Source organism: Suricata suricatta, chromosome 6, assembly GCF_006229205.1.
Source record: "Suricata suricatta isolate VVHF042 chromosome 6, meerkat_22Aug2017_6uvM2_HiC, whole genome shotgun sequence".
Classification (NCBI taxonomy): Eukaryota; Metazoa; Chordata; class Mammalia; order Carnivora; family Herpestidae; genus Suricata; species Suricata suricatta.
In genome coordinates, this window is record NC_043705.1 from 16459021 (window position 1) to 16473482 (window position 14462).

The following is a 14462-nucleotide window of genomic DNA, read 5'->3' on the forward strand; positions in this document are numbered from 1 at the left end:
TACCAATTTTATTGACCATTTGCAGAGAATGAATTTTTTGGCTTTATTTACTTCCTCTATTATTTATTTTCTATTTTATTGATTGTGCTCCCTGGATAATTTATTTGGATCTCCTTTCAGGTTCATTGACACTTTGTTATGCTTTACCCAATTTATTTTTAAGTGTATCCATTGAAGTTAGTTTTTCATTGCAGACATGAGCCTTTGAGTTTGCATTTTTTGTTTGCTCTCTTGTTATTTATCTGCTGAGAATTCCTATGTTCATTCATTAAAACTATAAATACATATAAGTCCATGGGATATTAACAGTAGCTCTATTAAAGTACTTCTTCACGTTATTTCTAATCTGCTTTTCTATAGCTTTTTAAGAAGAAAACCTAGATCATTGCCTAAAAACTTCTTTTCTAATGTAGGCATTTAAAGCTTCTAATTTTGTTCTAAACATTGATCTATTTGCAGCTTACAAAATTTAATGTTTCATTATTACATTGTTAGTTTTTTTTTCTGATTTCTCGTGATCTATTTTGTAACTCATGAATTATTTAAGTGTATTTAATTTTCAAATACTTGCAGATTTTCTAGATGTCATGTAGTTTTCGACTCCTTATTTACTTCTGTTTTATTTGAATGTTTGTTTATTTTGAGACAGAGAGAAATAATACAAGTGGGAGAGGGCAGAGAGAGAGAGAAAGAGAGACAAAGAATCCCAAACAGGCTCTGCACTATTAATGCAGAGCCCAATCTGGGCTTTGATCTCACGAACTGTGAGATCATGACCTGAGCCGAAACCAAGAGTTGTATGTTCAACTTCCTGAGCCACCCAGGTGCTCCTAATTCTGTTTTCATGAGAGATATGCTCTATAATATTTCAGTTATATGGCACTTACATTATGATACAGCATATGATCTTTCTTGGTGAATGTTTAAGGGAAATAGTATTAGGCAGTTTTTAGATGTATTTTATAAATGTCGATACAGGGTCATTGATAGTAATATTTTGATCTGTTATATCAATATGCATCCTAATATTTTTGTCTTCTGCTTCATCATTTACTGAAACATTGTTAACATTTTCAACTATGATTGTCTTTTTCCCTTAGTTTTTTTTTTACTTTTAGTTTTGTTAATTAACATTATTCCTCACCAATATAACAATCTGAAAATAATGTAATTCTGCATACCACCCCACTATTTGTGTTGCCATATATTTTACTTCCATTTTTGTTATAAATGACTCTGTGACATTATATGTGCTTCAAATAGTACTTTATCTTTTACGGAAATGAATACCCATGCATTTCTGGTTTCTAGTGCTCTTGATATCTTTTTGAAGTTTCCACATTTCCTCAATTTGTAGGTTAATGTTTTTCACTGAATTTGGGACACTTTCAACCATTATGTTTTCAAATGTTTTTTTCTGCTCTATTCTCTTTTTTTAAACTTAATAGAATTTTAATAGCTATTTAGTAGTTTTGAAGACTATTTTTTAATTCCAATATCAGGATCATTTTGGAGTCTGTTTCCTTTGACAGCTTGGTTTCCTGGCTGTGCAGGAAATCTGCTTGTTTGCATCTCTGCTAATTTTTAATTGTGTGCTGGACATTATAATTTCAACATTGTTAAGAGTCTGGGTTTTTGGTCTAAGTATGTTAAGTTTCTGGAATGGAGTTAATTTAATTGGATTATTCTTAATCCTATTTAGGCTTGGTTTTCAGCTTTAGTTGGGCTAGTCTAGGGCAATTTTGATTCTAAGGTATGGTCCTTACTCTTAAGACCTGGTATTTGTGGTGTCTCAGCTGAATTCCTGGGTGTTATTGAGGTTCCTCCATCATGACTTCATAGGAACTTAAAGCTCTCCCAGTACGTACAGCCTTTAGTATGTCCATTATTCATTTAACCCCATAATAGCCATGGTCTACTAGATATTCCAGAATACTGCCACCCGCATGTATAGTCTAGTTTTCTACCCTTCCACTAGCCACCCCGCACTGTACCACTGCCTCACTTGCTTCAGTAGTGACGCTGATCTGTGATCGCTGGGTACTATCTGCCTTTCACCTCTCTGTGCTGTAGTCAGAAAATTATTTCTGGCTAGAGAGCTTGGGTAAAGGTGGGACTGACCTTAGGTACTTCCTTTTTCTCAAAGATCACAGACCACAGTGCCTATTATCCAGTGTCTGAAAACAGATGTTTCATTAAGTTTTATCCAGTCTTACAGTCACTTATAGTAGGACAGAAGTTCATTATCAGTTACTCTATTATATTTGGAAACAGTGTAAATAGTATGTGTAGAATTTATTCAGTTTTACATATACCAAGCAGAGGCTCACTATCTGCACACTGGGAGTGTGGCAAATATAATCAGAAACTGTATAAACACATTGAGTGTTAGAACGAATGGCATATTTGAGGGATTGTTGGAAATTAATCAGAAAATACTGATTTTGTTTGAGCTTTTATATACTCAGTTTCAGAAATAAGAATAAGATGTGATATTGATCTTGATCCTGGTTTCCTTATGTTTTGAAGTCAAAGCTTCTTTAGTTGCAAAGAATAGGAATCCACTCAAATTGGTCAAACAAAAGTAGGAGGATTGCTTATGCTTGCAGAACTGAGGTATGTTGGATGGGTGAAATTCCTTGAGAAAATGAATGGGGAACACTCTTCCAAAAGCCTTTTTTTTTTTAGCTTTACTGTTTTCATGTGTGTATTAGAAAATTAAAAAAAAATCACCCTTCTCCACATCATTAGGTTGATTCCTGCCAGTATTTCTTAACCATGTGAAATTACATTTATTTTTTTAAGGCCTGCTCCAAATGTTACATAAGAATTAATTGTTTCCTGGGTGGAAACAATTGCTTACCCTGTGGAGCGTGCAACTCTGGATCTCAGGGTTGTGAGTTCGAGCACCACTTTGGGTGTATAGATTACTTAAAAATAAAGTCTTAAAATTGTTTCCTGTGGTGGGTGGCACGTGTGTTCTTTGCACTACCACTTCTGAAGTCCATTTCTGTGTATAGGTAATGGGTTTTAATTACTTCAATTAATGACGGTCAAATGAGAATGTATATTTAGGAAGACTTTGAAAATTACAGTGTATGGAAACGTGTAAGGACATTTTTATTAAAATCTTTCACTAATTTGCGGAAGGTATTTGCTTTTTCTGCTTTTAAATGGAAAATCTTATATTGCCTTACTGGTAAAAATGGAAATGGTTTTAACTTGGGAGGTCTAAGTTAGTGAATGTATTATGTTGGCTTATGAAATACTCAGTACATTTTTATTACATTTTTGATTTTTAATACTTTTTCTGTGTTTTGGTTTTGTGGTCTCTTTGGAATTAAAGTATAGGAAAGACAGTAATGGTTACTTTAAGTCTACTGTGGTTTGATTTAAGTGGGAATCAACAAATAGAAATAATCGGTTGCCTAAACTTAGTTATTAATTTCCCCAAAATCCATTCTTTTAATTCTCTAAGTTGACTGACTTTCCTTTCTTAATATTTTAGCTATCAATATCAGCTTACATTGTTGAAAGGATAACTTTGAAGACCTATTTTGCTGAAAAGACACCTGAGAAAAATTTCACGAATGGGATGAACACGCGCCGGTTAACAGACTCCCTACTGCGCTTTGAAGGTGAACGATTCCCTGCCTGGCACCGTTAACCTAGTGATGTACCTGTTCTCGCGACACCCTATTTCAGTGTGCTTGTCTTGATTAAAGAATTCAAAGTGGAGTACCGCAAACTTGATATGGATAATAAAAAGAAAGACAAGGACAAATCAGATGATAGAATGGCACGGCCTAGTGGTCGGTCGGGACACAATACTCGAGGAACTGGGTCTTCATCTTCTGGAGTTTTGATGGTTGGACCTAACTTTAGAGTTGGAAAAAAAATTGGATGTGGCAATTTTGGAGAATTACGATTAGGTAAGACTATTTTATTTATTCGATTATGTTTGAAGCATTTTTTTTTAATTAAAAGTACTTTCTAATGAAAATGATTTAATTCTTATTTAGTGGTTTACTTGTTATGGTAATTTTAAAGTACATAAATGTTGGAATTTCTAATGTACTTGTATTGTATTTTTGTTTGTAAGGAATTCCCTACTATGAGAATGTGTATTTACTTGAGATCACCCATCAGGAATTTCAGTAAAAAGAAAGTAAATTAAAAAGCCCCAATAAGCTGATAAAAACACTCATTAGGTGCCTTTTACAGTGTATTTTTAAGAATATTTAGGCTACTTTTTCAGATTTGAAAACATTTAGTATCTGATCACTTCAAGAGGATAAGTATGGTTTAAAGTCAAGGTAATGTATGAAATAGCAAAAAAAAAAAAAAAAAAAAAAAATCAATGGAATTTACATTGTAATACCCCCTCCTCCCCCCTGTACATCCAGAGTGGGGCTCATAAATCTGTATTCTTAACAAGGGACACAGGTGCTGATTCATTGTTTTTGTTTTTTGTGTGTTTTTCTTTTTTATAATCAGGTAGGTTTGGTAAACATTGGTCTCATTAAATCTAACTACATTAAAGCAATTGAAACTCGGTGAGGGAAAGTTATCTGTCACATGTCACACAGCAGTTTAATGACATAGACAGGACCAAAATCTAGATTTTTAATTCCTGCAACAGTAGAGATGTGGCTGTCTTTTTTTTTCTCCATAATATTTTATTGTCAAATTGTTTTCCATACAACACCCTGCTCTTCCCCATAGGTGCCCTCCACCATCACCACCACCTCTTTTCCCCCCTCCCCTTCCCCTTCAACCCTCAGTTAGTTTTCAGTATTCAATAGTCTCTCAGGTTTTGCGTCCCTCTGTCTCCCCAACTCTCTTTCCCTCTTCTCCTCCCCCTGGTCCTCCATTAGGTTTCTCATGTTCTCCTGTTAGACCTATGAGTGCAAACATATGGTTTCTGTCCTTCTCTGCCTGACTTATTTCGCTTAGCATGACACCCTCAAGGTCCATCCACTTTGCTACAAATGGCCATATGTCATTCCCTCTCATTGCCATGTAGTACTCCAGCGTGTATATATACCGAGATGTGGCTGTCTTGAGTGAAGAGAAATAAGAAGAGGGCAGCATGGTTGTATGGACGTCAGTATTGAGGTGCCATGTGAGCTGTGGTCAGTGGACCACCGAGAATGCAAACTTGAGAAGGAAAAGACACCTGAGAACAGTTTTCCTTAGATGCAGTCCCACTTATAAGAAATAAATCCAATCGTGTGTTTATTTAATTATTTCTCTTCATTGTAGGTCATCCTTCATTTTAACACTATTCTGTGTTGTTAATCTACATTAAATCTTTGAATGAAGCAAGCCAATAAAAGGCAATGATGTATTTTGTTAATAGCTGTGATTGATGTGTCTGGCAGACTTTTGGATTGTAGTTGGGACTCCAATATTTGAAAGGGTGACTGTTTTACAGTTTACTTTTTTGAAGGATATTGAGTTAGATATTTTGAAATTCTTGGGGCGCCTGGATGGCTCAGTTGGTTGAGCGTCCGACATCGGCTCAGATCATGATCTCACTGCTGGTGCGTTCGAGCCCGGCATCAGGCTCTGTGCTGACAGCATGAATCCTGGAGCTTGATTCTGTATCTCCCTCTCTCTCTGCCCCTTTCCTGCTCACGTTCTGTCTCTTCAAAATAAATAATGTTAAAAAAAAAAATTCTTGAACTGTTTGTGATTTTGGAATTAGAAAAACTAGGTTATTTACTTGTCTATCTCTGAGTTCCATTTATCCATCTATTCAAAGTGTATCACATGTCTATCATGTATGAAGCATGATTAGGCACTGATAATGCTGGAAAAATATAAAAATTGTTCTTGCTATTATGGAAAACAAAAGTCATTTAAACACTTGGGGCCTCAAATTCCTCAACTTTAAAATGGAATTATTCCTGCTTGGGATTCTCTCTCTCCCTCTCTCTGCCCCCCCAACATAAAAAAATAAACTTAAAAAAAAAGAGGCATCTGGGTGGCTCAGTTAATGTGCCACTCTTGATTTTGGCTCACATCATGATCTCCCATTTCATAAGATCAAGCTCTGTGTCCAGCTCTGCACTGACAGCACAGAGCCTGCTTGGGATTCTCTCTCCCCCTCTCTCTGTGCCTCTCCCCTACTCGAGCATGTACATACAGGTAGGATTTATTACTCCTTCCTAGTTGATTATGAGGATGAAATTCAGATGATCATGTAAAGGACCATCAGTATACCTGCATATTTTAGGAAAACATTGATCTGTACCCTTAAAAGATATCAAAACTTTTGTTCTGTTTTAAAATTAAAATTATGGCCTGTTATAGCATATTTATTTATATATATGAAGTAGCTTTACAGGTGTATATTATTTTATATGTATGTATGTATCCTATCTCTCTTGGATATAATTGTAGTACTCTAGTACTTTGGCCATTTTTCTTTAAAAGTGATTTCATATAATTTATTACAGAATAAATACATATATGTTTACAAACACATCTGTGTGTATGTATGCACATCTGTGTGTGTGTATATAAACACACAATAATTCTAGCTGACCTTTGGCCTGGGGAAATATGAGAAACTATGTTTACTATATTTTGAAACTATATATTCTGTATATAGTGAAAAAGCAATAAAATACTTCTTTGTTTTGTGGTGTTTGAACAGTTAGGATTAGGAATAAGATGATTTATTAGTCTGTCCATCCATCCATCCTTTTGTCATCTACTTACCTATCTGTATCTCTGTATCTAATTTGTCTGTGGGTACTTATTATATATTTGTATATATTTATTTACTTAAGTGTATTATCTATACTCTATATGTTTGTGTTTTATGCATATTTATGAAATATATAACATCTTTACTTAGATAGATAATTTATTAATTTTATTCTTTCTTATTGATAGGATACTAAATAAAGTGGCATTTTACTCCTTTTTTTAAAGGCCCCCGATAATTTCTTTAATTTCAGTTGTTGAAACATTCTTCAATACCTGGATAAACATGCTGATGTTGAAAGCTGGTTTGGATTCTAAGGTGCTTGCTTTAAAACAACATTAATAGATATACCTTGTATATTTGATTCCTGGCACTAAAATTTTTGTGATTAGCATTGGGTGAGAAAATATATAAGGTGTACATGTTATAGATAAGGAATTTTCAACAAGGGTGCTGCTGGCACCTTGGGCTAGGTAGTTGCTTTTTTGTAGAGGATGTTTCAGATATTACCTGTTGTTTAGAACTTCTTGGGCACTAAATAAAAGTTGTACCTTCACACACAACCCCAATTGCCTCCCCGCTGCCATTTTTAAATGTCTCAGAAGGAGACAGTGTTAAACACTGTTGAGGCTAGTCATACGAGTAATGATTAAAAGGAAATTTTTTTAAAAAAGGTGGACATAAAACTTTGGCCTTGAGATTTAAAAAAATAGCTAAACATTGCAAATAATCTAAACTTTAAGTAATTAATGGTTCATTTTTATTTGTAAGTGAAATGATGAATTAATGTATTTTTGTTTTATCTTCATATGTATGGTGGTAAGGCTTGCATCCTATGTGTTTTCAGTCTATTTCTAGCTTAGACAGTCATCCAAAACCCCTAGAAATGTTTCTTTTTTTAAAAGAATCAATCTTTGTGACTGGAGAGAGACTGGTCATGCTGGGGCTAGCCGATTCTTGGCGAGAGCAAAGGACTCAGCTGGGAGCATGCCTTTGATCTGCTGAGTAGCCAGTCTAGAGTTTTACCTCCTTTGTCTTATATTCCAGGAGGCTGGCTTCCGCTTCATGAATCAGTCCATGGCTAGGTACAAGACGAGAGACCACTGGTATTGCCCAAAGACCACCAGAGTTTTTTGCCACCAGAATACTCCAACTACTTAATCCTAAAGTGTTTACCCGGCCTGGCCTTGGCTTTCTGTAGAAACGCCAATAAAGGCTTTGGCCTAGTCTTCTCCCTTGTTTCTGTCTTCTACCACTTGACCAAAATATGCTACTTCTCCTCTAGGACCTGTGAGTATAATAAACTTTGTTTTCCTGAGCCTCTGCTGTTCCCCTCCTGAGGCTACACCTGACTGACTGTCATCTAAAAGAACACAAAACAAAATTGCTATAAATTGCTTGATGAGATGGCATCTGTGAAATAAAGTTGCTGTAACTTTTGACATAATTGGGTATATGATAGGAGTTTCAATATCTTCTCTTATTTTTGGTTTCCTTTTTGTGTATAGTTCACAGTTCTTCTTGTTTGTTTTTATTTAAGAGTTGTTTTGAAAATTCTGCAGGCCCTATGATCTATATCAAATATGCAGATTTGAGTGCGTTCATTTTTATGCTTATTGATTTTCTGCAGTTGCTAATATATTATAAAACTTAACAAAAAGGTAATAATCAGTAACAGATTGTGAAACTGTAAGAGACCCTAGAATATAGGGTGTTAAGCAAAATAGGTTTGTTTTTTACATAACACAAACCAGAGGGAGAGCACTTTGGCTTTTTTTGTTTTGTTTTTTATGGTAGCACTAGGGTTTATCAAGCTGTGCCTTAGTACAGGCACTGGGGCTTGCCCATGGTGCTCTTGATGTATAAAGCCCGGACATTCTGCCAATTCTTCTTGAGCAATGGCACCAGGAAACTGACAGCTAAGTGGATGTTGTACACAGGCTCATCATCTGTCATCTTCACATGGCCAACAGCCACTGCCAGACACAGCACCTTCATCTGGAATTCGATCATGGACGTCACTTCGTCCACTTTGGGCACCATGTTCCCATTGTGGGTCAGCAAGGAAGGAAGCTCGCCAGCCTTATTCAGGCCCAGGCCCAAGATTCATGGGATCTGCTTGATCAGAGATTTGGAAGCCAGAATGGTGTCATGGCCATCCTGGCTCCACTGTGTCCTCAGTATATGGATTCAGTCTCTGCGTGCAAAGTGATTGATTGCTCCTGTCTTTGCCATCTGCCACCTACCCAGCCAGCCAGCAAGAGGAAGAAAAAGGGTCAGGAGAGCACATATTCATTTTTGTAAATAAGGAGTGACAGACCTATGTCCCCTCCTACCTGGAACTTAGTCATTTGGCTACACCACGCTGATAGAGTGGCTGGAATGTAATCTCTAGCTGGACAGCCGTTTTAAAATGGACTCATTCTATTATAGAATGGACGGCATGGATATTGGTGGGTAACAAATAGTTCCTGCTATAAACAGGTGCGTGGTTTTTGTAGAACAGGGTTTTCTATAATAATTACCACCCAAATATCTCAAAGTTGGTCAAACCATCTCTTCAAGTTCTGCATAGCAGAAGGCTCTCCTAGAAATGACCTTTGAAATTGGAATAAAACATCAGTTAACCATTCTGCTTTGTCTTAACTGGATTCCCTCTATACATATACTCCCTCCCTATCACTCACATTATACACACAAACATATACCTACAACTCGCCATTTGCTTGTTCATGCCTAAAACAAACATTGACTAAAAGCCAAGTGCGTGAGGCTATGCCTGTATTAGGTTATGCAGGTGTAACACAAATGTATTGTTTAATCATTGCTTATAGTTAAAAATATAATCCTCTAGTGTTCAAAAAAGATCACGCTTTAAGGATTTAGTGCTTTGTGCCATGACCTAAAAGTAGACATTTGATCATATAAATGCCAATAAACGCAGTACTTTTAGAAGAATTTGGTATATTTTGGTTCTGTGGAATCTGTATGTAACTTGACTTCTTGTCCTGTGGATATTTTTCCCTGTGTCCCTGTGACTAAACATCATATAGTTTGGAAAAGATAATGATATGTTGAGGAAATACAAATTCTGTTGTTGAACTCAAAATGGAAGTATTCCTTTGAGAGATACCAGTTCCTCAAGATAAAGCTCCTTACTGTATCATTAAATTGTTCACTCTCTGCCTACTAGAGGAAGCCTGATATTTCATATATAATGTATTGAAGGTATACATGAAGGCACATCTCAATGTTGAACTAATTGACTAAAAAAGATAGGTTTTCTGGTATGATTGTTTTTATATTTACAGGATTGGCCATTTATATTCATGAGATATTTAATATATAAATATATTTACAAGTGTAACTAAACCTTCACCTCTTTTGGCACTCCTATTCAGTTCCACCTCTGTGCCAGCTGTCAGGGGTTATGACACCTATCTACTGAGCATTAGTAAGAATGCTTTATTTTTTTTAATCTCTTTGTTTTTCATTCATTTTTATAAAATAGGGACCAGATTCAAAAAAATATTATAGTATTTGGAGGAACAGATACTACTGTACAATGGCAGCAACCAATCAGAAACTGAAATTTTGCCTAGAAGTTTTACTGTCGTTCATTAGCTACTGTCTAAAAGGAAGTTAGGGCTATTATGGCAAAAAGTCCCATGTGTCACAGTTGCTCATTCTGTGTTCAGGGGCCGGTGTGACCAGGGCCGGTTACTGTCACAGTTAAAAAGCAAAGCAAACAAAACAAACTATTTTTTTTCTCATTATAAAAATAATGAATGCTTATTGAAAAGAAATTCAGAACTCACATTCTATTTTTTGTTCTTTCTACTGTATTTGTGAAGAAACACACTAATTTAGTTATCAGATTGTCTTCATATACTTATTGCTTCTAAAATTTTCTATGCTACTTGAGCTACAGATGCTGACCAACCCACTGGAATTTTCTAGATTATTTTCAACTGGCAATGCCAAAGATTACTGTAATTCATTTGAATTGTTTATATATTAAAGATATTGAATCTTTGGTTTGTTAGTTATTCTTGTATATATCATAAATTTTTTTCAATATACAGATATAGAGGCTTAACATATTTTATGGTTTTCTGTCTGTATAAAATCTTTTTTTTTACCTTTTTCCACCTTTTAAAATGCCCATTAAGACTTCCATATATTGGGTAATAAATATTTTTTTTTTGTTTTATGGTTTGTATCTAAGTTTTTAAATATTTAGCATTTAATATGGTTGTAGGGTAGGGTGCTAATAAATCTTTTTCCCCTCAAAGTCATTAGCTACTTTGTCAGAGCCAATTATTTAATAATATGTTTCTTACTTTATTTCATTTTTAATATATCCCAGAGTTATTCTGTGTATATGATATATCTACTAGATGACACATGAGCTCTAATGAGATTACATACTGTAATAATGAAGGATTTAAAATGAGGCAGTAATTGGGAAAGGAATTTTGATTCCTGTTTTCATATAGGGGTTCTGCTTTTGAAATGTATTTTAGCCTGTGTTTGACTATTGATTTACTTTCTGAGTTGTGTGCAGTACTGCAGCAAAATAAGAATCTTCTCATTTTTGTCAGTGGGCTAGCTTACTGAAGTATCACTTTCTACTCTGAATCCAGGTGAAATGCTACATATGTTATTAGGTTGATGGATTTAAGATTTCCTTGTCTGTGCTTCGATCTATGGAGCAAAAACCTTTGCTTCATTTAAATGTATTATGTGCTTTTATTTCCACTTAGCATAGAGTTTTACATTATGTAACTTTAAACACTAATTATTGATAGAATCTGACCTTTTTTCTTTCTTTTTCAAGGGAAAAATTTATATACAAACGAATATGTGGCAATTAAACTGGTAAGTTTGTGTTTCTTTTTTTTCCTTTAATTATTTTCCTGTTTTTCCTTTGATGATTAGTTTACATTTTAATTACTTTTTTGTTTTCGTGTCGTTTATTGGGAAAGTGATATGCGTAACTGGTTTTTTGTTTCTTAGTTTGTTATTAAGCTCCTAGCATCAATATGCCCTCAAATATGTGATAATGTGTAAATGTCTATATTTTTCCATGCTGTGAAAACTCAGTCCTTTTACTTTGATATGAGTATAGAATTTAATTTTTGCATTTTGGCACAATTTGTAGTTTAAAGAAGCTGGCCCGTTGGCTTTTTTAATTAGAGAAAAACTAGAAAGCAGAATTTCTCAATGATTCAAGCATTTGGACAAATGGGTCCTTAGTATTCTGGATTACATTTTTTGAAAATCCTTCCCAGGCGTGCCTGGGTGCTTCAGTTGGTTAAGCATCCAACTTCAGCTCAGATTGTGAGTTTGAGCCCTGCATTGGGCTCTCTGCTGTCAGCACAGAGCCTGCTTCAGATCCCTTGTCCCTTCCCGTCCCCTCAAATAAATAAACATTTAAAAAAAAAATTGAAAATGTCCTTCCGGGAGCTTCCAGTATCTCTTTTTCCATTGACATTTTGTATATGGTGAAAGTGGCTGTTACTTGACCTTCAGGGGTTCAGAAATTATAACTGTGAGAGGAGAATAGCAGGGAAAACCACTCTCAAGAAGCCGTTCTGAGGTGTGCCACCTCTGACAGCTGTAAGGCAGCTCTTTTCTGCAAGAGCTGAGATCTGGGAATTTTTAGAAGACAGAACTTTGTTGTTCAGGGACAGCTTTTCTATCCGGTTTGCCAGCCAGGTTTCCCTGAGGTTAAGCCTGCCTTGGTTTTTCCAGTCTGCCTGTCATTGTCAATCTTGCCTCTGCCAAAATAACCACTGTTACTGGGGTAATGTGAGATTAATCTATCAGGAGAGAGGATTAGAAGAAGAGGCGCTGGAGAGAAATAGGAAAACTTCAGGAAGGAGATAGAAAACTGTACTACTCAGTGTGAAATGTCTCAGTGAGTGTAGCCAGAGTTTCACCGTGACGAATGCTGTGTATTGTCACTGGGAAGTAAAGATGCCAGTAGTAGGTTGTTACGCCCCAGGAGAGACTGGCTGGCTGACATGTGGTTGGGGCTGGCCTTGACCTAGATGAGTTCACCTTGCTTTTAAGGTCTGGCCCTTTGGCTTTATGATAGCAAATCTGGTTAGGTCATCTCTTGAGATTGTCCCTATTAATTAAAGGTGGATTCAGAGTAATCTTTCAGTTCACACAACCAGCGAGGCTTTCAGAGATGTAAATTCTTGGGAGAGTTAACTTCTAATTTAAAATGAGGTATCTTACTCTTACGCATCCAGAATGCCCAAATCAGTATAAACATGATGTTTGCTTTCTGTAGGCTGATCTGCGGAGAAAGCAAGTTCAAATTACAAGGTTCCCTTCTGAGCATGAAACCAGAACGAGGGGAGTTCGTCTCTCTGAATCAGAACAGGGAGGCCCAGAACGCAGGGATACGACAGTGTCTGAAAGGGCATTGCCGACTTTCATTTCTTTGGAATTCTTCCTTTCTCCATGTTCTAGGCCGCCGGTCTAGGATCTAGACAACGTGTGGTGTTGAGATGGTGGCACCCAAGGGTAGGAGTGTGGCGCCGCCCAGACATTCTGCGTGACTGCGGCGGCCTGTGGCGAGCCGCTCCACTCCCTGGAGCCTGTGCGGGATGCTCAACTGATAGGCTAGGTCGCATAAACCGTTGTGTCAGAGCAGGAGCCCCTGCTGTGGACTGTCCTTTCTTGTCTGTTTCAGTTACTAATTGAGGCCCCGTGGGTCCTGTTATTTTCAGATTTGGGACTTGTTTATGTTGTTGGCACCATTGGTGCCTTAGTAAACATCCAGTGTGTCGTCTTTGAGCCTTCTTATGTACACACGTGTGTGTACGACTCTCTTTGTTTATCCTCATGCTGTATCGCTCTCCCCTTAGTTATTTTTTCCGTCTTCCTTTTTTGTGGACAGTCTTTCTCTGTCCAATTTGCCCCTTTTTAAAGCACAGTGATCAGCACTACATATAATAATAGTGTTTTTGGCAAAGCTGACAATTTTGGGGGATCTTTTTTTAGTATTTTGAGGTTGAAGTATGCTATATAGAGGCTTTTGCCTCAAATTCATCCAAAAATCTATTTGGTAGGACAGAAAACATTTCACATAAACGATTGGACCATGGTTTGGTACTTAGTTTATTAAATATTTATGTGTACAAAATACGCATAAAACATCCTTTATGTTTTCTTATTTGCATATATTGTATCATTATAACAGATCACAATTTTCTTCAGAACCTGCTGTAAAAGTAATCACTTGAAAATGTTATGTTTGGATACTTCAATGCTATCTGATTTCTCTATTTTGGTAGAAATAGGGGCATTTTGATAACTTTGTTCAGAGAGCATATTTCACTGATAACCTCAGCTCTATCTCTTATAAAGGATTTTACATTTATTTAATGTTATCCTAGTTCAGATGAATAGTTTATTTCAGGGTAATTTGTTAATTTGGCCTCACCTGGCACCCTCACATGTTGTTATTTGCACTTACATAGTAACCTGTTGCTCATGAATCATGAAAATGTCAACCTGTGGGGAGGTGACTTTTGTCATATGGTGGTATAATAAAATTTTACTGCTAGTGAAATACTGGAATCAAGCTGAGCTGACTCACCTAAATTCGACCTGAGTTTCTGTTTTTACCAAGGGAGTTTTAGTGATTGAATAAGTTCTGTGTTTAATTTCACTGGTGATTGCCTAAGTGGGCATCTTTCATTACATTGTGTAGTTATGTACTTCT

General features: G+C 36.2%; 1 protein-coding gene across 5 annotated transcripts in view; it reads left to right on the forward strand.

Annotated features, from left to right (window-relative positions):
• The window catches only part of CSNK1G3 (casein kinase 1 gamma 3), a 111125-nt gene that overhangs the window by 31018 nt on the left and 65645 nt on the right, over positions 1-14462 (forward strand). For all 5 annotated transcript variants that reach the window (XM_029941777.1, XM_029941773.1, XM_029941775.1 and 2 more), the window contains exons 2-3: positions 3509-3932; positions 11559-11599. In XM_029941777.1, coding sequence (XP_029797637.1) covers positions 3755-3932; positions 11559-11599 — 219 coding nt within the window. In that variant the 5' untranslated portion in view covers positions 3509-3754. The remainder of the gene's footprint in view (positions 1-3508; positions 3933-11558; positions 11600-14462) is intronic.